We start from the raw sequence: 22,227 nt of genomic DNA, 5'->3' as shown, positions 1-22,227 counted from the left end.
AGTTCTCACGCTAAGTCCAAGCCTCGGTTCACACGGAAGAACCCGTGTGAACAAGCGCTTCTCCCACAGTTTACAATAATACTAAACAGCAGGTGCATAGCTGATATGACTGTTTTGAGAATGAAGGACATTTCAGGACACAAAACTTATTTTTTCTTCCTTCACCTGATCACAGCCAAGGCAGGTAGGTGTCACCTGATCACAGCCAGGGCAGGTAGGTGTAGGGGTGGGCGGTACACCGGTGTCATAGTCATCACCGGTGTGACACTGCGCCACGACATGGATTTTGCAATACCGTCAATACCGTAATAAATCAATTATAAAATAATAAGCCTAAATAAGGCATTAAAAACGTCGGTGATATGCAAGGTTTGCTGCCGTGTTGTGACAGCAAGAGGTTAAAACACAAGCAACCTGTTTCATCACTTAAAAAACACGCACACCCGTGAATATGAAGAGGCAACCCGGGCCAAAACGACCGCAAGTGGGACCAGCAGCTGCTGCTGGGACCGCTGCTCCGCTGGTGCTGCTGAGCGGAGCAGCGGTCCCAAGACTACACAGCTTTTAGTTTACTGCTGCTACACCTTACGACAAGAGTAGTAAGAAATGACAGGGCTTAAAGTATTCCGGCACCGTGCCGGATCTCCGGCGTACGGAGTTTTTTCCTCGGCGTGCGAGTTTGACTGCTTAAAAAAAAAAAAAAAAAAAAAGGTTTGAGAGAAAAAAAAAAGTCTTAGTCAACCGAGTTCGTCTACCAATGGAATGAGAGGAAAGCAGCTCTGGCTCAACCAAACTAACACCAGCCAATCAGAAGTAGAGCTGGGCGGGTCTTTGACGGCAGCGGAGCGCAGAGCGCTGTTTCAACCTGCCGGAATACAAATCACCGACTTCAAGATGGAGAAAAAATTAATGAATGTCGGTTTAAAAGAATCTTTTTGCCCAGAAGAAAAAAAGAGTGACAAAAAAATACCCATAACCATGTTCTTCTCTCAAAAAAACACACCTGTACCGCGGGCTTTAGAAGAAAAAGACGCTGCAGCGCGAGTTGCAATGCAGCGGCTCAGAACAGCAGTGAAATACGTGCGAGGCGGTGCTGATCTCCGCAATTTGAAGCTTGCTTTGTATAATAATTATTTAAAAAAAAAAGGTTTGCTACTATGTGAATATCACTTATCACGGGTTCTTTTTGGAACGTAACCCTCTCGAAAAACAAGGGATTTCTGTATATGAATACTCATGGCATAAACCTGTCAAGTTTTGGATTTAAAATTAAGGGAAATTTTCCACCACCCGCTGTCCAACCAGCCCAACCGAGGTCCAGTATTACATTTTAAGACAGGTTTACAAAATATTTAAAATATAATAAAAAAAAAAAAAAATATATATATATATATATATATATATATATATATATATATATATATATATATATATATATAAGATCTTTAGGTTTTTTGCCAAATAAATATGTTGAGAATGCATAATACTCTCCCATGTCTCTTTTTTATAAGGATACTACCATTTACTTATTATATTATAAAAATATTAACCTTATTCACATAAAGGGACAGGACAGGCTACTCCTCCCAAATCGTACCAAAAAATACCGTGATATTATACCGTCACCGTTCAAAAGATGAAAAATACCGTGATATTAATTTTAGGTCATATCGCCCACCCCTAGGTAGGTGTCACCTGATCACAGCCGGGGCAAAACTCGTCTTATATTCAGGTCGATACGGTAGATCATTCAACTTCCTAAATCCAAACTGCTTTGAGTTAAACTGTTAAACTTTGACGTCTGTGTTTGTTCTGAGATGTAAACTCTGTTACATAAACTTGTTCCATCACAATTAGGGATGGGAATCGAGAACCGGTTCTTGTTGAGAACCGGTTCCCAGTGTTTCAATTCCTTGGAATCGTTTGCCTTTTTCCCAAACGATTCCCTTATCGATTCCATTCGGCGTGAATGACGTCACCAAGCACGTTGCGCAACGTGCGCATTCGGGCCCAGCAGGAAAACACGGGGACAAAGCGGCATAAACGCTTGAAAGTTTGGTTACATTTTACCAAAAAGGACGACAGGGCGACGATTCTTGCAATGTGGACATTTTACCAAAGGGGGGAAACTGTTAGGACTCGGCCGGCTGATGCGCCGGGAGCGCGGAGTCAGCCGGCGTGTGGTAAGGCTGATTTATGGTTCTGCGTTACACCAACGCAGAGCTACGGCGTAGGGTACGCGGCGACACTCATTTTTCCAAATGAGAATCGATAAAGAATCGAATCGTTAAGCAGAATCGAAAATGGAATCGGAATCGAAAAAATCTTATCAATTCCCATCCCTAATCACAATCGTAGAACTTCAGGCGTTAATGTTCATCTCCCCTAACATGATGGGTTTATCTCAGATGATCAGAGTTCCAGCTCAGTCTACTGCTAGTTAGCTGTTAGTGGATCCGAGCTCTTTCCAAATGAAAGTAATTAAAAAGGAATTGGTTTTATGAGCAGCTGTGACGATGATGCTGCAGTTAAACCTCCCACATCCCTCCTCGCCACTCCATTAACTTTAATTACGTTGTATTATAGACCCGTCAAACACAAGTGCTGCACAGAATAAAACATGACTGGGGTAAAGTAAAAACAATTATAAAATGCATACATGCAGAAAAGTATTGTATAAATGAGCAAGTTGAGTAAAAACATGCTGCAGACGGATTAAAACACATGAATTCAAAGATCCGTGTTTAGGACTTAAGCGACTTCCTACGATGATGTGGGAAGTGAATGCAGCTCGTCATCCTGGTGATTCTTTTTAATTGTTGTAGGTGTAATTTCTGCTAAATAGTTGAGTCTGCAGTTGGAGAGGATTGTTCCTGAATCCTCCTCTCCTGGAGAATCTCCATCTAGTTCTGAGCTGCAGATCCGGGTGGAGGAAGCTGAAACTCAGATTTCTGCCTGACTGCCGCTTCCACTCCGGTTTAATTTCCAGAGAAACACGGGGACATGTTGGTTGTGAGTGTTATAAATAGCTGTTGTTAGTGCAGCGCTGAAACTCGGTCACTCAGGCCTGAATCATCTGAGAGGAAACGCTGAGCTGCAGGGAAGGAAGCAGGGATAAAGGGAGAGAAAGCAGTGAAACTCCATAAAACATGAGTGTGTTTCCTGTTTCCAGCTCCGGGGCTGAAATAAATCCTGTTAGCGTCGCTGCCGTGACCCGGACTGCAACACTTTACCTGATCTGGACTCTAAACCTGGAAGATACTGCTAATAAACAACCAATACTGCTAATAAACAATCAATAATCCATTTCTGGGGGTTCTGGATCCTGCAGTCTGGATCCTGTAGTCTGGATCAGTCTGGATCCTGTAGTCTGGATCAGTCTGGATCCTGCAGTCTGGATCCTGCAGTCTGGATCCTGGATCCTGCAGTCTGGATCCTGGATCCTGCAGTCTGGATCCTGCAGTCTGAATCCTGGATCCTGTAGTCCCTCCACAGACCACCAGGGTCCCGGCACAGTTCATCTAAGTGAGCGCTGCGAACGTGTGGCGCTCGAACTCAAACGTCCTTGTCAGGGGGGCTGATAAGAGGGGGGAGGCCAGGAAGGCGATTGGATATGGGGAGAGGGGGGTGTGTCAGTGTGTGTGTGTGTGAGAGTCTGTGACGCGATAAGTCCGAGGACCTTTCGCCCAGAGAGCATTCAAGCGTCCTTGATGTTATCAGGCAGCGGTACAGTTCTGGGAGGGAGGTCCGCAGGTGTTTGGGAGAGGGGGAGGGTTAGGTTGGGTGCAGAGCATCATGTTTACATTCCTCCAGGGAGATTGTGACGAAGAGGCTTGCCAGCCGCTCCTTCAAGGCCAAATCTAATCAAATCAACAATTTGCAGGCAGCTCAGTAATTTTCCGTCTGCTTTCCAGTCTTCTGGTTCCTCAATAAACTCCGATCAGACGAATTTGTGATCAATCCCCGCCAAGCCGGGTGCCCAGCTTCTCCAAGGTGTTCTCCATCTTGTTAAAGAGCTCAAAGTCCCTGCTAGCCTACGATTCTGTTCAAGAATCACATCCAGCTTGCGGCCCTGCTCTCCCAGTGTTACAGTCTGAGTGCGGAGCCCCGTGCTCAATCCTTCAGCAGCTTCAGCAGCTCAGAGAGGCCAGAACGGCTCCCACAGCCTTCCGCGATGGTCGATAGGCCAGGAAGATCCCCACTCCAATTAGAAGAAATCCTGCTATCATAAATCCAATTATGAAGGCGTCCTCAACATCCTCGACAGATACATTTTTGAGACACATCGGCCGCCAGTTCTTGTACGCGTCCATCGTGTAACCAGCAAAGAATGTCCCATCAGGGCAGGAGGGCTCCCTTACCCCCTGGCTTCTCGTTGCAAAAATTTGGTCAATGGTACTGAGGGACCAGTTAATCAATTCCATGATTGTAGAGTTTGGGAGGAGTGAAAAGGAGAGACTCTGAAGACGAGACAGGACAAAAGCAGCAGCAGGGCAGATAAGGAGGGAGAGGAGCAGAAAAAGCGTCCGCCTTCACTGAGAGCCGGAAGAAGAGGGACTAAGGTTGTGTTTTGGCAAGAACCTCACGATACAATACATGTATCGTGATACATATATTATATCGTGATACATGTATCGTTTCGTGATATATGAATCACAATACATGAATCATATCGTGATACATGTATCACGATATGATTCATGTATCATGATACGATACATGAATCATATTGTGATACATGTATCACGATACATGTATCACGATACATGTATACGGCAGTAGCTCAGGTGGTAGATGATCCAATGATCGGAAGGTCGGCGGTTTGAATCCCGCTCCGTCCCAGTTTGCTGTCGTGGTGTCCTTGGGCAAGACACCTTACCCACCTGCCCCGTGTGAATGTGTATGAATGTTGGTGGTGGTCGGAGGGGCCGTTAGGCGCGATATGGCAGCCACGCTTCCGTCAGTCTGCCCCAGGGCAGCTGTGGCTACAAACGTAGCAGCTGTGGCTACAGACGTAGCAGCCGTGGCTACAAACGTAGCAGCCGTGGCTACAGACGTAGCAGCTGTGGCTACAGACGTAGCAGCTGTGGCTACAGACGTAGCAGCTGTGGCTACAAACGTAGCTACCACCACCAGTGAGGATGTGTATGAATGAATAATGATCTCTGTAAAGCTCTGGGTGCCTTGAAGGAGCTAAATAAATCCAAGTCATTATTATTATTATCATGTATCACGATATGATACATGTATCGTGATACATGAATCGTATCGTGATACATGTATCGTGATACATGTATCGTGATACATGTATCGTATTGCGATACATGAATCGTATTGTGATACATGAATCGTATCGTGATACATGAATCGTATCGTGATACATGAATCGTATCGTGATACATGTATCGTATCGTGATACATGAATCGTATCGTGATACATGTATTGTGATACATGAATCGTATTGTGATACATGTATCGTGATACATGAATCGTATTGTGATACATGTATCGTGATACATGAATCGTATTGTGATACATGTATCGTGATACATGAATCGTATTGTGATACATGTATTGTGATACATGAATCGTATTGTGATACATGTATCGTGATAAATGAATCGTATCGTGATACATTAATCGTATCGTGATTCATGTATCGTGATACATGAATTGTATCGTGATACATGAATCGTATCGTGATACATGAATCGTATCGTGATTCATGTATCGTGATACATGAATCGTATCGTGATACATGAATCGTATTGTGATACATGAATCGTATCGTGATTCATGTATCGTGATACATGAATCGTATCGTGATACATGAATCGTATCGTGATTCATGTATCGTGATACATGAATCGTATTGTGATGCATGTATCATATCGTGATACATGAATCATATCGTGATACATGAATCGTATCGTGATACATGAATCGTATCGTGATACATGAATTGTATCGTGATACATGAATCATATCGTGATACATGAATTGTATCGTGATACATGTATCGCGATATGATACATGTATCGTGATACATGTATCGTGATACATATATCACGATACATGTATGGTGATACATGTATCGTGATACATGTATCATATCGTGATACATGTATCGCGATATGATACATGTATCACGATACATGTATCATGATACATGTATCGTGATACATATATCACGATACATGTATGGTGATACATGTATCATATCGTGATACATGTATCGTGATACATATATCACGATACATGTATTGTGATACATGAATCATATTGTGATAAATGAATTGTATCGTGATACATGAATCGTATGGTGATACATGAATCGTATCGTGATACATGAATCGTATATATATAATCGATATATCAAAGTATTTTACTCAAAAACAGGAGTTTCTGTACTTGTACACGGGAGGAGACTGATCAGAACTGAGTCCATGGTTGATTTTAAACGTCTGCTCCATCGTTTGTAACTGCAAGTCATTGGTGCTTTTTAGATCCAGTAAAACCAAAAACATCTGTAAACCACATCGTTCCTGTGATGCAACCAATCAATCAATCAATGATTGATTGATTCCTTCCTGTGATCCAGGTACGGAGAAGGTCCGGCAGGCCCAGGGATGCAGGAACCTCCACGTGGTGAACCCGGACTGGCTGTGGAGCTGCCTGGAGCGCTGGGAGAGGGTGGAGGAGCAGCTGTACCCCCTGAAGGAGGACTACAGACTAAGGTAGGGGGGTGGGGGAGCAGCTGTACCCCCTGAAGGAGGACTACAGACTACGGTAGGGGGGTGGGGGAGCAGCTGTACCCCCTGAAGGAGGACTACAGACTACGGTAGGGGGTGAGGGGTCTGGGAGAGGGTGGAGGAGCAGCTGTACCCCCTGAAGGAGGACTACAGACTACGGTAGGGGGTGAGGGGTCTGGGAGAGGGTGGGGGAGCAGCTGTACCCCCTGAAGGAGGACTACAGACTACGGTAGGGGGTGGGGGAGCAGCTGCACCCCCTGAAGGAGGACTACAGACTACGGTAGAGGGTGGGGGAGCAGCTGTACCCCCTGAAGGAGGACTACAGACTACGGTAGGGGGGTGGGGGGTCTGGGAGAGGGTGGGGGAGCAGCTGTACCCCCTGAAGGAGGACTACAGACTACGGTAGGGGGGTGGGGGGTCTGGGAGAGGGTGGAGGAGCAGCTGCACCCCCTGATAAACCCTCTCTTCCTCCAGGAGCAGCTGCACCCCCTGATAAACCCTCTCTTCCTGCAGGAGCAGCTGCACCCCCTGATAAACCCTCTCTTCCTGCAGGAGCAGCTGCACCCCCTGATAAACCCTCTCTTCCTGCAGGAGCAGCTGCACCCCCTGATAAACCCTCTCTTCCTGCAGGAGCAGCTGCACCCCCTGATAAACCCTCTCTTCCTGCAGGAGCAGCTGCACCCCCTGATAAACCCTCTCTTCCTGCAGGAGCAGCTGCACCCCCTGATAAACCCTCTCTTCCTGCAGGAGCAGCAGTCCAGCGTCGTTCCCAGACGGTCCTGGTTCCCTGAGCAGGCCGGCCCCCCCTTCGGCCCCCGTCGCCCCCAGACCTGCACCTGCTGCCCCGGAGTCTCGCACCTACGACCCGGTTACCGGGAAGCTGATCCGCAGGAGCCCCCGGGGGCCCCAGGGGCCCCATCAGCCTTCACCAGCCTACCAGGAGCAGCCCGGCCCCAGGTACGGTTCTAGGGGGGGTGAGGGATGTGGGAGGGAGGGGGGGCCCCAGGGGCCCTTGGGGGCCCGGCCCCAGGTACCGTTCTGGGGGGGGGGGGTGAGGGATGAGGGAGGGGGGGCCCCAGGTACGGTTCTAGGGGGGGTGAGGGATGAGGGAGGGAGGGAGGACCATTCAAAAGTTATGGCAGAAAGTAGGAACTATCAAATATGGACCAATCAGATGAAGGGTGGGGGCGCGCTTTTTGGCGTCTAGCATCGCCACGGTAACACTTTTGAAAGAGAAAAGTAATGCGTGGTGTCGGAGGATGGAGACGCACATTTTGATGTATAACACACCTGGGTGCACGTTCGGCCATGGCTCCAAGAGACTTTTCTTTAAGTTGTGACATGATACAGGTGTGTACCGATTTTCGTGCATGTACGTCAAACCGTATTGTGGGGCTTGAGGCACAAAGTTTTCTAGGGGGCGCTGTTGAGCCGTTAGGCCACGCCCATTAATGCAAACCATTAAATATCACATTTATCACCAGGCCTGGCTTGGTGAAAAATTTGGTGACTTTTGGGCACGTTTAGGGGGAAAAAGACCTCATTTAGTCGGAAGAAAAACGAGAACAATTCCTACAGATACAATAGGGCCTTTTGTAGGTGCTCGTGCCCTAATAATAATAATAATAGTAATAATAGCAATAATAATATTAATAATAGTAATAATAATATTAATAATAGTAATAATAATAATAATAATAATAATAATAATAATAATAATAATACCAATATTACTAATATTCTGCAGGTCCCAGCAGGGCGAGGCTGCAGGAAGCAGCAGTAACCCGGACGGCGACCAACCCGGTCCTTCACGCAGGAAACGTCAGCCCAGCATGTCGGAGAGTCTCCCCCTCTACACGCTCTGTAAGGAAGACCTGGACAGCATGGACAAGGAGGTGAGACCTGGACCTGGACCTGGGGGGGTAGAGACCTGGACCTGGACCTGGGGGGGGGGTAGAGACCTGGACCTGGACCTGGACATGGACCTGGACCTGGGGGGGGTAGAGACCTGGACCTGGACCTGGGGGGGACCTGTGACGTCATGCGCATGGTCATGCGCGTCATGCGCGGATGTATGGATGTATGTATGGATGGATGGATTGGTGTAACGATGTGTGGGTGGATGGATGGATGGATGGATGGATGGATGGATGGATGGATGGATGGATGGATGGATGGATGGATGGATGGATGGATGGATGGATGGATGGATGGATGATTCTGACACGACTTTGGCCAACTGACGTAATTCGGCTATAGCTTTGGTAACATTAGCTTCAGCACCAGTTTCATCAGGGATGAACGTACAGCCTAAATTACAACAACAATGTAAGTAAAGAGTTTGAGGAACAATTCCTAACATGTCAGCCTGACTCATTAGTGGACAAGTTTCTTCCATCTCTCGGACTCCTCTCCAGTCTGTTGTCAGTTTGGGCTAGTCTTCTTCAGGCCCGTGGCTGGTGAGTAGGCGTCAGGTGAGTTCTTCAGCGGACAAGGGTTTTGATACCGTCCGACTTCCGGCCTACTCAGGTTCTGGAAAGTTTCCTACTAGCTTGCACTGTGACTGGTGAACCCACGTAGATCGTTCAGCAGCCTTTACTGCTGTCGGGGTTGCAGTCTGGACCACGTTTTTCGTCTCACCACTCAAATCAGAATCTGGTCACCTGGTTTCAGCAGTTCCTGCTTAGGAGAGAGAGGAGAAAGCAGCAGCTTACAAGAACTTTGAACATCTGTTCCGCAAACAGTTCACTCATCCACTTCGAGAGTGTATCTCTCCTTCAGCTTAGCCTTAGCTGAGCGGAGCCTTAGCTTTAACAGTGTCATTAGTTCGTTCCACTAGGCCTGCTCCTACAAAAAAATTTAAAGTAGGTATTTGAATACTTATATTTTGATTACTATACCCTTCCTTCCCTCCTGTTTGAGACATGAGACTTCCCATGGCTCAATTTAACCACCAGGGGTAATAGGTTTTCTGGAAGTACTGGTTTGCTTCGCAGCATTGTTTCGTATGCCAACTAGAAGTTGAGCTGGATGTCAACAGAGGATAGAGGAGGGTCAGGGCTGCCAGAGTCCTGACTTCTCCCCAGATAATCTCCCACTTCTTGACCTTTGCACCCTGGCAAGTCGGCAGCCTGACTTAATGATTCTCTAGGGTCGGTTATCTCTATGACCCCCAGAGATCCCCCCTGCCGTCACCTTAGATTAGATGGGGGCAAAACCTGTTAAATTCTGTCTCCTATCTTAGTCAAGATCCACAGAACTTTCTTATTTCCAAATGTTCTTATTTCAACCCAAGTGGGTTATGGTTTTATGAAAGTAACAACACACTAGGGCTGTGCGATTAATCGATTTTAAATCTAAATCGGATTTATTAATCAAAATCGATGTTAAAAAAGGAAAATCGGAAAATGGATTTTCCTTTTTTGCAGCTGCATTACAGACAGAGCTCGTCTAGTCATCTTTGGTCAAGAAAATTGTATATGTTGTCACTTTACTAAACTCAAGGAGGATTTACAGTATCTTTCAATTGCACTTCATTCCCAATAGGGAAATTTGTTTGCTATTTATCTTTAAAAATAAAGATAAAATATTTTAAACAATTTATTCCATAGTCTTTTGTAGTTTTACCAAAAAAATCAAAATCGAAAATCGGGTTTTCAGAGAGAAAAATCGGGATTTTATTTTTGTCCAAAATCGCCCAGCCCTACAACACACACACATATATAACTTGTTGTAAAATGTCACTGACACGCAACTGACAGTAGGCTTATGAACACGCCCCTCCACTGTATCCAAAACACAACAGCGCTGATTTCACGGGACGAAACCCAACCTGATGAAGCTGTCAATCATCAGTACGTGACTTTCCGACAGATAAAGTAAAGAAAAATGATTGATAAGTTTCCACGCTCATGTAACAGTCAACCCAATCATACACATATCATACTTACAATGCCAAGAATCACATTTCCATACGATCCGGGTCAAATACAGTATTACAAAAGTAATCTGCAACCATTCAACGGTGAATTAACCCAATTTGACAATTCTACGTCACCATGCCTCCATTCAGGGCTTAGAATGATTCAAACGCTTCATTACTTCATTTCTCTGCCTCCTCAAGACGGGAGTTTCTCACTTGAAACACTAGCCAAAGCGCCCTCTGACGGTCTTCTGTTGTCCAGCAGACAAAAAGTCTCCCTCGTCAGACACAGATCACACCATCTAAAGAAGTCAGTTATTTGTATCATTTTAACAAAAACTTCCCCATAGAAAATTTAACACTCACCCCATGGACCCCATGGACATCTAGGTATCCTCTCCAATGAGAGGACACCTCCCTCAGGATTCACCAAGCCTCATCCATGCAGCTTCTTGTGAACGCGCAGCCAGACAGGCAACATGGAGCTTACACACACACTGATGCAGCTGTCTACACACACACACCATGACCTTTGGCCCTGCTGCAGCTTTTTGCAGCAGCAGCCCCTTTCCTCTACTTTCCAATCTCCCATCAAACCACATCTCTTTATGCTATTCTTTTACAGGTTTGCAACTTTCTTTTCCTCCTGCTGGAACCTTGTCCCATTTTGAACATTTTGATCAGTTTTGTTTTTAGCCTTAAATTAGTTGATTTTCAATCTTTTAAAGTTCCTGTATATTATTTCGCAAAAGATTTTTCCCAATCTTTTTTTCACCTAGTTTTAGGGACGTCTCCCATCGACTAAGTCTTTTAGAAATTATTTTAGGCTTACAATAAGTCTCAGCTTAACTACGCGTCTGCTATTTTAGCCAGTTATTTTAACTTTAAGTTTCTTTGAGCCCATAAGTTTCCTTTTTGACAGTTTGGTTTTAGCGCTGATCAGTTTAGTGAACAATTGAAACTTTGCTTCACGATTTGGAAACCCCAACATTGTCAATAGACCGTTTCAGTCATGAACGTTAGACAAGACAGACAGACAATAAAACCCATTCCAATAGAAACCTCCTCTCGTTGGGTCCCAGACCCGTGGGCGTTGGTGAAGTCCCTGACCTTTCCATACCATTACTTTTTAAGTCCCTGACTTAGAGTGGGTCCCAGACCGCAGGCTAACCCCAGGCTAGCATCTATTAAAGTAACACGTAATACCCCAGGTATTTATCAAGAGGAGTATTTTCTTACCCAGTCTCGGTGCCCTTCCTGGCTTGGGGGACCCGTCACCCGGCCTGGATTGGTGCAGGACCATGGCCTCGTCGCTGAAATCAGAACAGCTGTTTGACGCCACATCGGCCCGACGCCACAGATGTTGGGATCCCGGGTTTCGGCACCAGAAAATGTTAGGTCTAAATCAACATTACATAAGTTCATAACGAGGAAAGACACAGAGACTGCTTGGAATGGTTTTAACGCACCTCTGCAGGAGGGGGAGCAGAGGAGTGCAGGGCAAAGAGGCCGGGAGTCAGGCCTGCAGGGACCTGGTCCTGGACCTGGACCTGGACCTGGACTTCTCCTGCAGGAGGGGGGGAGCAGAGGAGAGCAGGGCAACGAGGCCAGGAGTCAGGCCTGCAGGGACCTGGTCCTGGTCCTGGACCTCTCCTGCAGGAGGGGGGGAGCAGAGGAGTGCAGAGCAACGAGGCCGGGAGTCAGGCCTGCAGGAACCTGGTCCTGGACCTGGACCTGGACCTGGACCTCTCCTGCAGGAGGGGGAGCAGAGGAGAGCAGGGCAACGAGGCTCTCATTGAGAACTCCTGAGCTCCCCCAAAGTTCCTCCTCCTGCATCATGCTTTTATTGAGAAACTTGACAGGAAATGACCATATAAGCACAGTGAACAGTAGATAATGGGAGGGAAGTGATGACGTGTGATTGAATACTGACACTACAGTAGACAGACGTCACCAGAACAGTCCAAAACCTGAGTAGATCAGGAAGTGGCTGTTGTGACTTTTGTTGACAAAGCATGTGACAGTTTCATAAGGACAAAACAAGTTTAAAGGTTGATTTAACCTCACGGGATGGATGGATGATGGATGATGGATGGATGGATGGATGGATGGATGGATGGATGGATGGATGGATGGATGGATGGATGGATGGATAGATGATGGATGGATGATGGATGGATGGATGATGGATGATGGATGGATTGGTGTAACGATGTGTGGGTGGATGGATGGATGGATGGATGGATGGATGATGGATGGATGGATGGATGGATAGATGATGGATGGATGGATGGATGGATGATGGATGGATGATGGATGGATGGATTGGTGTAACGATGTGTGGGTGGATGGATGGATGGATGGATGGATGGAGGATGGATGGATGGATGGATGGATGGATGATGGATGGATGATGGATGGATGATGGATGGATGGATTGGTGTAACGATGTGTGGGTGGATGGATGGATGGATGGATGGATGGATGATGGATGGATGGATGGATGATGGATGATGGATGATGGATGGATGGATGATGGATGGATGGATGGATTGGTGTAACGATGTGTGGGTGGACGGATATAGTTCCACGTTCCTGATCTTGCAAACACGACTAGTTCCTGTTAAACGTCTGTTTCACGGCTGATCAGAGAGTAAACGGAGGGAAAGATGAATCTTTAGTAGAAACTTTAATGTCAGCTGGGACTCCGCTAAAGGGCTAAAGCGCTAAAGGGCTAAAGCGCTAAAGGGCAGCCTGACATTCTGAAACACCAGGATCTCCAGGGCTCAGAGGGAGAACAGGATTTAATTGGCCGGAGCAGGTTTACGTACGAGTCAGGCAGACGCTTCACATTTAAATGTCACCAGCGGTTACGAGGTGGTCTGGTTTACCTGCAGAGAAGAGCAGCGGTAGTTTATACCAGACCGGCTGACCTTTCTGGGACTGATGTTTCCTTGTTGTTTCCTTGTTAGCCGAGTGAAGAGAAGGAAGGATGCTTCAGCGTCACCACGCTCTGGTGCAGCAGCTTGTAGATCAGCAGCTTGTAGATCAGCAGCTTGTAGATCAGCTGTAACCAGGAATCTGTGGTCGTGGGCTGGAAATCTATTAACCTGCAACCTATTTATCTATTCTATTAACCTATATATGAACCTGCAACTAAAGGCTGGACATCTATGAACTACAACCTATTATATATCTATTAACCTGCAACCTATTATCTATCTATTCTATTAACCTACAACCTATGTATCTATTCTATTAACCTATATATTAACCTAAAACTAAAGGCTGGATTACGGTTCTGCGTTAAACCAACGCAGAGCCGTTGCCGCGACGCCGTTGCCGCGACGCCGTTGCCGCGACGCCGTTGCCGCGACGCCGTTGCCGCGACGCCGTTGCCGCGACGCCGTTGCCGCGACGCCGTTGCCGCGACGCCGTTGCCGCGACGCCGTTGCCGCGACGCCGTTGCCGCGACGCCGTTGCCGCGACGCCGTTGCCGCGACGCCGTTGCCGCGACGCCGTTGCCGCGACGCCGTTGCCGCGACGCCGTTGCCGCGACGCCGTTGCCGCGACGCCGTTGCCGCGACGCCGTTGCCGCGACGCCGTTGCCGCGACGCCGTCGTGAACCTTCGGACTTCTCCGTCACTCCATTTCTCCGCGGTGCAAAACCCCCCAGAGCGCTAGCTGATACTTTGTTTAGCTTCCAGTTTTTTCCGGTCACAGTGAATCAAAAACATAAGGACAACTATTGTGCAAAAAACCAAGACAAAATAATCCCACACACACGAAGAAAAGAGCTGAAAGTTCACGACTGCATCACGAACCGGAAACAGGAAATGCGTTGCTACCAAGCGAACAATCACAGCCTCTCGGTCTGCGTTTGGTCTGCGTTGGTCTGCGTTTGGTCTGTGTTGGTCTGCGTTGGTCTGCGTTGGTCTGCGTTGGTCTGCGTTTGGTCTGCGTTGGTCTGCGTTTGGTCTGCGTTTGGTCTGCGTTTGGTCTGCGTTGGTCTGCGTTGGTCTGCGTTTGGTCTGTGTTGGTCTGCGTTTGGTCTGTGTTGGTCTGCGTTGGTCTGCGTTGGTCTGCGTTTGGTCTGCGTTTGGTCTGCGTTTGGTCTGCGTTGGTCTGCGTTTGGTCTGCGTTTGGTCTGTGTTGGTCTGCGTTGGTCTGTGTTGGTCTGCGTTGGTCTGCGTTGGTCTGCGTTGGTCTGCGTTTGGTCTGTGTTTGGTCTGCGTTGGTCTGCGTTGGTCTGCGTTTGGTCTGTGTTGGTCTGTGTTGGTCTGCGTTTGGTCTGCGTTGGTCTGCGTTGGTCTGCGTTGGTCTGCGTTGGTCTGCGTTTGGTCTGCGTTGGTCTGCGTTTGGTCTGCGTTGGTCTGCGTTGGTCTGCGTTTGGTCTGCGTTTGGTCTGCGTTGGTCTGCGTTGGTCTGCGTTGGTCTGCGTTGGTCTGCGTTTGGTCTGCGTTGGTCTGCGTTGGTCTGCGTTTGGTCTGCGTTGGTCTGCGTTGGTCTGCGTTTGGTCTGCGTTGGTCTGCGTTGGTCTGCGTTTGGTCTGCGTTGGTCTGCGTTGGTCTGCGTTTGGTCTGCGTTGGTCTGCGTTTGGTCTGCGTTGGTCTGCGTTTGGTCTGCGTCGGTCTGCGTTTGTCTGCGTTGGTCTGCGTCGGTCTGCGTTGGTCTGCGTCGGTCTGCGTTGGTCTGCGTTGGTCTGCGTTGGTCTGCGTCGGTCTGCGTTGGGTCTGCGTCGGTCTGCGTTTGGTCTGCGTTGGGTCTGCGTTGGTCTGCGTTGGTCTGCGTCGGTCTGCGTTGGTCTGCGTTTGGTCTGCGTTTGGTCTGCGTTGGTCTGCGTCGGTCTGCGTTGGTCTGCGTTGGTCTGCGTCGGTCTGCGTTGGTCTGCGTCGGTCTGCGTTGGTCTGCGTTTGGTCTGCGTTTGGTCTGCGTTGGTCTGCGTTGGTCTGCGTTTGGTCTGCGTTTGGTCTGCGTTGGTCTGCGTTTGGTCTGCGTCGGTCTGCGTTGGTCTGCGTTGGTCTGCGTTTGGTCTGCGTTTGGTCTGCGTTGGTCTGCGTTTGGTCTGCGTCGGTCTGCGTCGGTCTGCGTTGGTCTGCGTTTGGTCTGCGTCGGTCTGCGTTGGTCTGCGTTTGGTCTGCGTCGGTCTGCGTTGGTCTGTGTTGGTCTGCGTTTGGTCTGCGTTGGTCTGTGTTGGTCTGCGTTGGTCTGCGTTGGTCTGCGTTGGTCTGCGTTGGTCTGCGTTGGTCTGCGTTGGTCTGCGTTGGTCTGCGTTTGGTCTGCGTTTGGTCTGCGTTGGTCTGCGTTGGTCTGTGTTGGTCTGCGTTGGTCTGCGTTGGTCTGTGTTGGTCTGCGTTTGGTCTGCGTTTGGTCTGCGTCGGTCTGCGTTGGTCTGCGTTGGTCTGCGTTTGGTCTGCGTTGGTCTGCGTTTGGTCTGCGTGGGTCTGCGTTGGTCTGTGTTGGTCTGCGTTGGTCTGCGTTGGTCTGCGTTGGTCTGCGTTGGTCTGCGTTGGTCTGCGTTGGTCTGCGTTGGTCTGCGTTGGTCTGCGTTTGGTCTGCGTTTGGTCTGCGTTGGTCTGCGTTGGTCTGCGTTGGTCTGCGTTGGTCTGCGTTGGTCTGCGTTGGTCTGCGTTTGGTCTGCGTTGGTCTGCGTTTGGTCTGCGTTTGGTCTGCGTTTGGTCTGCGTTGGTCTGCGTTTGGTCTGCGTCGGTCTGCGTTGGTCTGCGTTTGGTCTGCGTCGGTCTGCGTTTGGTCTGCGTTGGTCTGTGTTGGGTCTGCGTTGGTCTGCGTTGGTCTGCGTTGGTCTGCGTTGGTCTGCGTTGGTCTGCGTTGGTCTATGTTGGTCTATGTTGGTCTGCGTTGGTCTGCGTTGGTCTGCGTTGGTCTGCGTTTGGTCTGCGTTTGGTCTGCGTTGGTCTGCGTCGGTCTGCGTCGGTCTGCGTTGGTCTGCGTTGGTCTGCGTTGGTCTGCGTTTGGTCTGCGTTTGGTCTGCGTTGGTCTGCGTTGGTCTGCGTTGGTCTGCGTCGGTCTGCGTCGGTCTGCGTTGGTCTGCGTTGGTCTGCGTTGGTCTGTGTTGGTCTGCGTTTGGTCTGCGTTGGTCTGCGTTTGGTCTGCGTCGGTCTGCGTTTGGTCTGCGTTTGGTCTGCGTTGGTCTGCGTTGGTCTGCGTTGGTCTGCGTTGGTCTGCGTTGGTCTGCGTTTGGTCTGCGTTGGTCTGCGTTGGTCTGCGTTTGGTCTGCGTTGGTCTGCGTTTGGTCTGCGTTGGTCTGCGTTTGGTCTGCGTTGGTCTGCGTTTGGTCTGCGTTGGTCTGCGTTGGTCTGTGTTGGTCTGCGTTTGGTCTGCGTTGGTCTGCGTTGGTCTGTGTTGGTCTGCGTTTGGTCTGGGTTGGTCTGCGTTGGTCTGCGTTGGTCTGTGTTGGTCTGCGTTTGGTCTGCGTTGGTCTGCGTTTGGTCTGCGTTGGTCTGCGTTGGTCTGCGTTTGGTCTGCGTTGGTCTGCGTTGGTCTGCGTTGGTCTGTGTTGGTCTGCGTTTGGTCTGGGTTGGTCTGCGTTGGTCTGCGTTGGTCTGTGTTGGTCTGCGTTTGGTCTGCGTTGGTCTGCGTTTGGTCTGCGTCGGTCTGCGTTTGGTCTGCGTTTGGTCTGCGTTGGTCTGCGTTGGTCTGCGTTGGTCTGCGTTGGTCTGCGTTGGTCTGCGTTTGGTCTGCGTCAGTCTGCGTGGGTCTGCGTCGGTCTGCGTCGGTCTGCGTTGGTCTGCGTTTGGTCTGCGTTGGTCTGCGTTTGGTCTGCGTTGGTCTGCGTTGGTCTGCGTTTGGTCTGCGTTGGTCTGCGTTTGGTCTGCGTTGGTCTGCGTTTGGTCTGCGTTGGTCTGCGTTTGGTCTGCGTTGGTCTGCGTTGGTCTGTGTTGGTCTGCGTTTGGTCTGCGTTGGTCTGCGTTGGTCTGCGTTGGTCTGTGTTGGTCTGCGTTTGGTCTGCGTTGGTCTGCGTTGGTCTGCGTTGGTCTGTGTTGGTCTGCGTTTGGTCTGCGTTGGTCTGCGTTGGTCTGTGTTGGTCTGCGTTTGGTCTGCGTTGGTCTGCGTTTGGTCTGCGTTGGTCTGCGTTGGTCTGCGTTTGGTCTGCGTTGGTCTGCGTTGGTCTTCGTTGGTCTGTGTTGGTCTGCGTTTGGTCTGGGTTGGTCTGCGTTTGGTCTGCGTTGGTCTGCGTTTGGTCTGCGTCGGTCTGCGTTTGGTCTGCGTTTGGTCTGCGTCGGTCTGCGTCGGTCTGCGTTGGTCTGCGTCGGTCTGCGTTGGGTCTGCGTTTGGTCTGCGTTTGGTCTGTGTTGGTCTGCGTCGGTCTGCGTTGGGTCTGCGTTTGGTCTGCGTCGGTCTGCGTCGGTCTGCGTTGGTCTGCGTTTGGTCTGCGTTGGTCTGCGTTTGGTCTGCGTTGGTCTGCGTTTGGTCTGCGTCGGTCTGCGTTTGGTCTGCGTTTGGTCTGCGTTGGTCTGCGTCGGTCTGCGTTGGTCTGCGTTTGGTCTGCGTTGGTCTGCGTTGGTCTGCGTTGGTCTGTGTTGGTCTGCGTTTGGTCTGCGTTGGTCTGCGTTTGGTCTGCGTCGGTCTGCGTTGGTCTGCGTTGGTCTGCGTCGGTCTGCGTTGGGTCTGGGTTGGTCTGCGTTGGTCTGTGTTGGTCTGCGTTTGGTCTGCGTTGGTCTGCGTTTGGTCTGCGTCGGTCTGCGTTTGGTCTGCGTTTGGTCTGCGTTGGTCTGCGTCGGTCTGCGTTGGTCTGCGTTTGGTCTGCGTTGGTCTGCGTTGGTCTGCGTTGGTCTGCGTTGGTCTGCGTCGGTCTGCGTTGGTCTGCGTCGGTCTGCGTTGGTCTGCGTTGGGTCTGCGTTTGGTCTGCGTTGGTCTGCGTTGGTCTGCGTTGGTCTGCGTTGGTCTGCGTCGGTCTGCGTTGGTCTGCGTCGGTCTGCGTTGGTCTGCGTTGGGTCTGCGTTGGGTCTGCGTTTGGTCTGCGTCGGTCTGCGTTGGTCTGCGTTTGGTCTGCGTTGGTCTGCGTTGGTCTGCGTTGGTCTGCGTTGGTCTGCGTTGGTCTGCGTCGGTCTGCGTTGGGTCTGCGTTGGGTCTGCGTTTGGTCTGCGTTTGGTCTGCGTTGGTCTGCGTCGGTCTGCGTTGGTCTGCGTTTGGTCTGCGTTGGTCTGCGTCGGTCTGCGTTGGTCTGCGTTGGTCTGCGTCGGTCTGCGTTGGGTCTGCGTTGGGTCTGCGTTTGGTCTGCGTTTGGTCTGCGTCGGTCTGCGTTGGGTCTGCGTTTGGTCTGCGTCGGTCTGCGTCGGTCTGCGTTGGTCTGCGTTTGGTCTGCGTTTGGTCTGCGTTTGGTCTGCGTTTGGTCTGCGTTTGGTCTGCGTTTGGTCTGCGTTGGTCTGCGTTTGGTCTGCGTTTGGTCTGCGTTTGGTCTGCGTTTGGTCTGCGTTGGTCTGCGTCGGTCTGCGTTTGGTCTGCGTCGGTCTGCGTTGGTCTGCGTTGGTCTGCGTCGGTCTGCGTTGGTCTGCGTTGGTCTGCGTCGGTCTGCGTCGGTCTGCGTTGGTCTGCGTTGGTCTGCGTTGGTCTGCGTTTGGTCTGCGTTTGGTCTGCGTTGGTCTGCGTTGGTCTGCGTTGGTCTGCGTCGGTCTGCGTCGGTCTGCGTTGGTCTGCGTTGGTCTGCGTTGGTCTGTGTTGGTCTGCGTTTGGTCTGCGTTGGTCTGCGTTTGGTCTGCGTCGGTCTGCGTTTGGTCTGCGTTTGGTCTGCGTTGGTCTGCGTTGGTCTGCGTTGGTCTGCGTTGGTCTGCGTTGGTCTGCGTTTGGTCTGCGTTGGTCTGCGTTGGTCTGCGTTTGGTCTGCGTTGGTCTGCGTTTGGTCTGCGTTGGTCTGCGTTTGGTCTGCGTTGGTCTGCGTTTGGTCTGCGTTGGTCTGCGTTGGTCTGTGTTGGTCTGCGTTTGGTCTGCGTTGGTCTGCGTTGGTCTGTGTTGGTCTGCGTTTGGTCTGGGTTGGTCTGCGTTGGTCTGCGTTGGTCTGTGTTGGTCTGCGTTTGGTCTGCGTTGGTCTGCGTTTGGTCTGCGTTGGTCTGCGTTGGTCTGCGTTTGGTCTGCGTTGGTCTGCGTTGGTCTGCGTTGGTCTGTGTTGGTCTGCGTTTGGTCTGGGTTGGTCTGCGTTGGTCTGCGTTGGTCTGTGTTGGTCTGCGTTTGGTCTGCGTTGGTCTGCGTTTGGTCTGCGTCGGTCTGCGTTTGGTCTGCGTTTGGTCTGCGTTGGTCTGCGTTGGTCTGCGTTGGTCTGCGTTGGTCTGCGTTGGTCTGCGTTTGGTCTGCGTCAGTCTGCGTGGGTCTGCGTCGGTCTGCGTCGGTCTGCGTTGGTCTGCGTTTGGTCTGCGTTGGTCTGCGTTTGGTCTGCGTTGGTCTGCGTTGGTCTGCGTTTGGTCTGCGTTGGTCTGCGTTTGGTCTGCGTTGGTCTGCGTTTGGTCTGCGTTGGTCTGCGTTTGGTCTGCGTTGGTCTGCGTTGGTCTGTGTTGGTCTGCGTTTGGTCTGCGTTGGTCTGCGTTGGTCTGCGTTGGTCTGTGTTGGTCTGCGTTTGGTCTGCGTTGGTCTGCGTTGGTCTGCGTTGGTCTGTGTTGGTCTGCGTTTGGTCTGCGTTGGTCTGCGTTGGTCTGTGTTGGTCTGCGTTTGGTCTGCGTTGGTCTGCGTTTGGTCTGCGTTGGTCTGCGTTGGTCTGCGTTTGGTCTGCGTTGGTCTGCGTTGGTCTTCGTTGGTCTGTGTTGGTCTGCGTTTGGTCTGGGTTGGTCTGCGTTTGGTCTGCGTTGGTCTGCGTTTGGTCTGCGTCGGTCTGCGTTTGGTCTGCGTTTGGTCTGCGTCGGTCTGCGTCGGTCTGCGTTGGTCTGCGTCGGTCTGCGTTGGGTCTGCGTTTGGTCTGCGTTTGGTCTGTGTTGGTCTGCGTCGGTCTGCGTTGGGTCTGCGTTTGGTCTGCGTCGGTCTGCGTCGGTCTGCGTTGGTCTGCGTTTGGTCTGCGTTGGTCTGCGTTTGGTCTGCGTTGGTCTGCGTTTGGTCTGCGTCGGTCTGCGTTTGGTCTGCGTTTGGTCTGCGTTGGTCTGCGTCGGTCTGCGTTGGTCTGCGTTTGGTCTGCGTTGGTCTGCGTTGGTCTGCGTTGGTCTGTGTTGGTCTGCGTTTGGTCTGCGTTGGTCTGCGTTTGGTCTGCGTCGGTCTGCGTTGGTCTGCGTTGGTCTGCGTCGGTCTGCGTTGGGTCTGGGTTGGTCTGCGTTGGTCTGTGTTGGTCTGCGTTTGGTCTGCGTTGGTCTGCGTTTGGTCTGCGTCGGTCTGCGTTTGGTCTGCGTTTGGTCTGCGTTGGTCTGCGTCGGTCTGCGTTGGTCTGCGTTTGGTCTGCGTTGGTCTGCGTTGGTCTGCGTTGGTCTGCGTTGGTCTGCGTCGGTCTGCGTTGGTCTGCGTCGGTCTGCGTTGGTCTGCGTTGGGTCTGCGTTTGGTCTGCGTTGGTCTGCGTTGGTCTGCGTTGGTCTGCGTTGGTCTGCGTCGGTCTGCGTTGGTCTGCGTCGGTCTGCGTTGGTCTGCGTTGGGTCTGCGTTGGGTCTGCGTTTGGTCTGCGTCGGTCTGCGTTGGTCTGCGTTTGGTCTGCGTTGGTCTGCGTTGGTCTGCGTTGGTCTGCGTTGGTCTGCGTTGGTCTGCGTCGGTCTGCGTTGGGTCTGCGTTGGGTCTGCGTTTGGTCTGCGTTTGGTCTGCGTTGGTCTGCGTCGGTCTGCGTTGGTCTGCGTTTGGTCTGCGTTGGTCTGCGTCGGTCTGCGTTGGTCTGCGTTGGTCTGCGTCGGTCTGCGTTGGGTCTGCGTTGGGTCTGCGTTTGGTCTGCGTTTGGTCTGCGTCGGTCTGCGTTGGGTCTGCGTTTGGTCTGCGTCGGTCTGCGTCGGTCTGCGTTGGTCTGCGTTTGGTCTGCGTTTGGTCTGCGTTTGGTCTGCGTTTGGTCTGCGTTTGGTCTGCGTTTGGTCTGCGTTGGTCTGCGTTTGGTCTGCGTTTGGTCTGCGTTTGGTCTGCGTTTGGTCTGCGTTGGTCTGCGTCGGTCTGCGTTTGGTCTGCGTCGGTCTGCGTTGGTCTGCGTTGGTCTGCGTCGGTCTGCGTTGGTCTGCGTTGGTCTGCGTCGGTCTGCGTTGGGTCTGCGTTGGGTCTGCGTTTGGTCTGCGTTTGGTCTGCGTCGGTCTGCGTTGGGTCTGCGTTTGGTCTGCGTCGGTCTGCGTCGGTCTGCGTTGGTCTGCGTTTGGTCTGCGTTTGGTCTGCGTTTGGTCTGCGTTTGGTCTGCGTTTGGTCTGCGTTTGGTCTGCGTTGGTCTGCGTTTGGTCTGCGTTTGGTCTGCGTTTGGTCTGCGTTTGGTCTGCGTTGGTCTGCGTCGGTCTGTGTTTGGTCTGCGTCGGTCTGCGTCGGTCTGCGTTGGTCTGCGTTGGTCTGCGTTTGGTCTGCGTTTGGTCTGCGTTTGGTCTGCGTTTGGTCTGCGTTTGGTCTGCGTTTGGTCTGCGTTGGTCTGCGTTTGGTCTGCGTTTGGTCTGCGTTTGGTCTGCGTTT

The 22,227-nt window shown here is 51.1% G+C and overlaps 1 protein-coding gene across 3 annotated transcripts in view; it reads left to right on the top strand.

Moving 5' to 3' along the window:
* The window catches only part of ctdp1 (CTD (carboxy-terminal domain, RNA polymerase II, polypeptide A) phosphatase, subunit 1), a 52,919-nt gene that overhangs the window by 21,386 nt on the left and 9,306 nt on the right, over positions 1–22,227 (top strand). For all 3 annotated transcript variants that reach the window (XM_061717462.1, XM_061717463.1, XM_061717464.1), the window contains 3 exons: positions 6,603–6,738; positions 7,501–7,710; positions 8,501–8,648. In XM_061717462.1, coding sequence (XP_061573446.1) covers positions 6,603–6,738; positions 7,501–7,710; positions 8,501–8,648 — 494 coding nt within the window. The remainder of the gene's footprint in view (positions 1–6,602; positions 6,739–7,500; positions 7,711–8,500; positions 8,649–22,227) is intronic.

The sequence above is a fragment of the Cololabis saira genome, unplaced genomic scaffold, assembly GCF_033807715.1.
Source record: "Cololabis saira isolate AMF1-May2022 unplaced genomic scaffold, fColSai1.1 scf147, whole genome shotgun sequence".
NCBI lineage: Eukaryota > Metazoa > Chordata > Actinopteri > Beloniformes > Belonidae > Cololabis > Cololabis saira.
The sequence above is the reverse complement of the archived record's forward strand: the minus strand, read 5'-3'. Positions and strand labels throughout refer to the sequence as shown.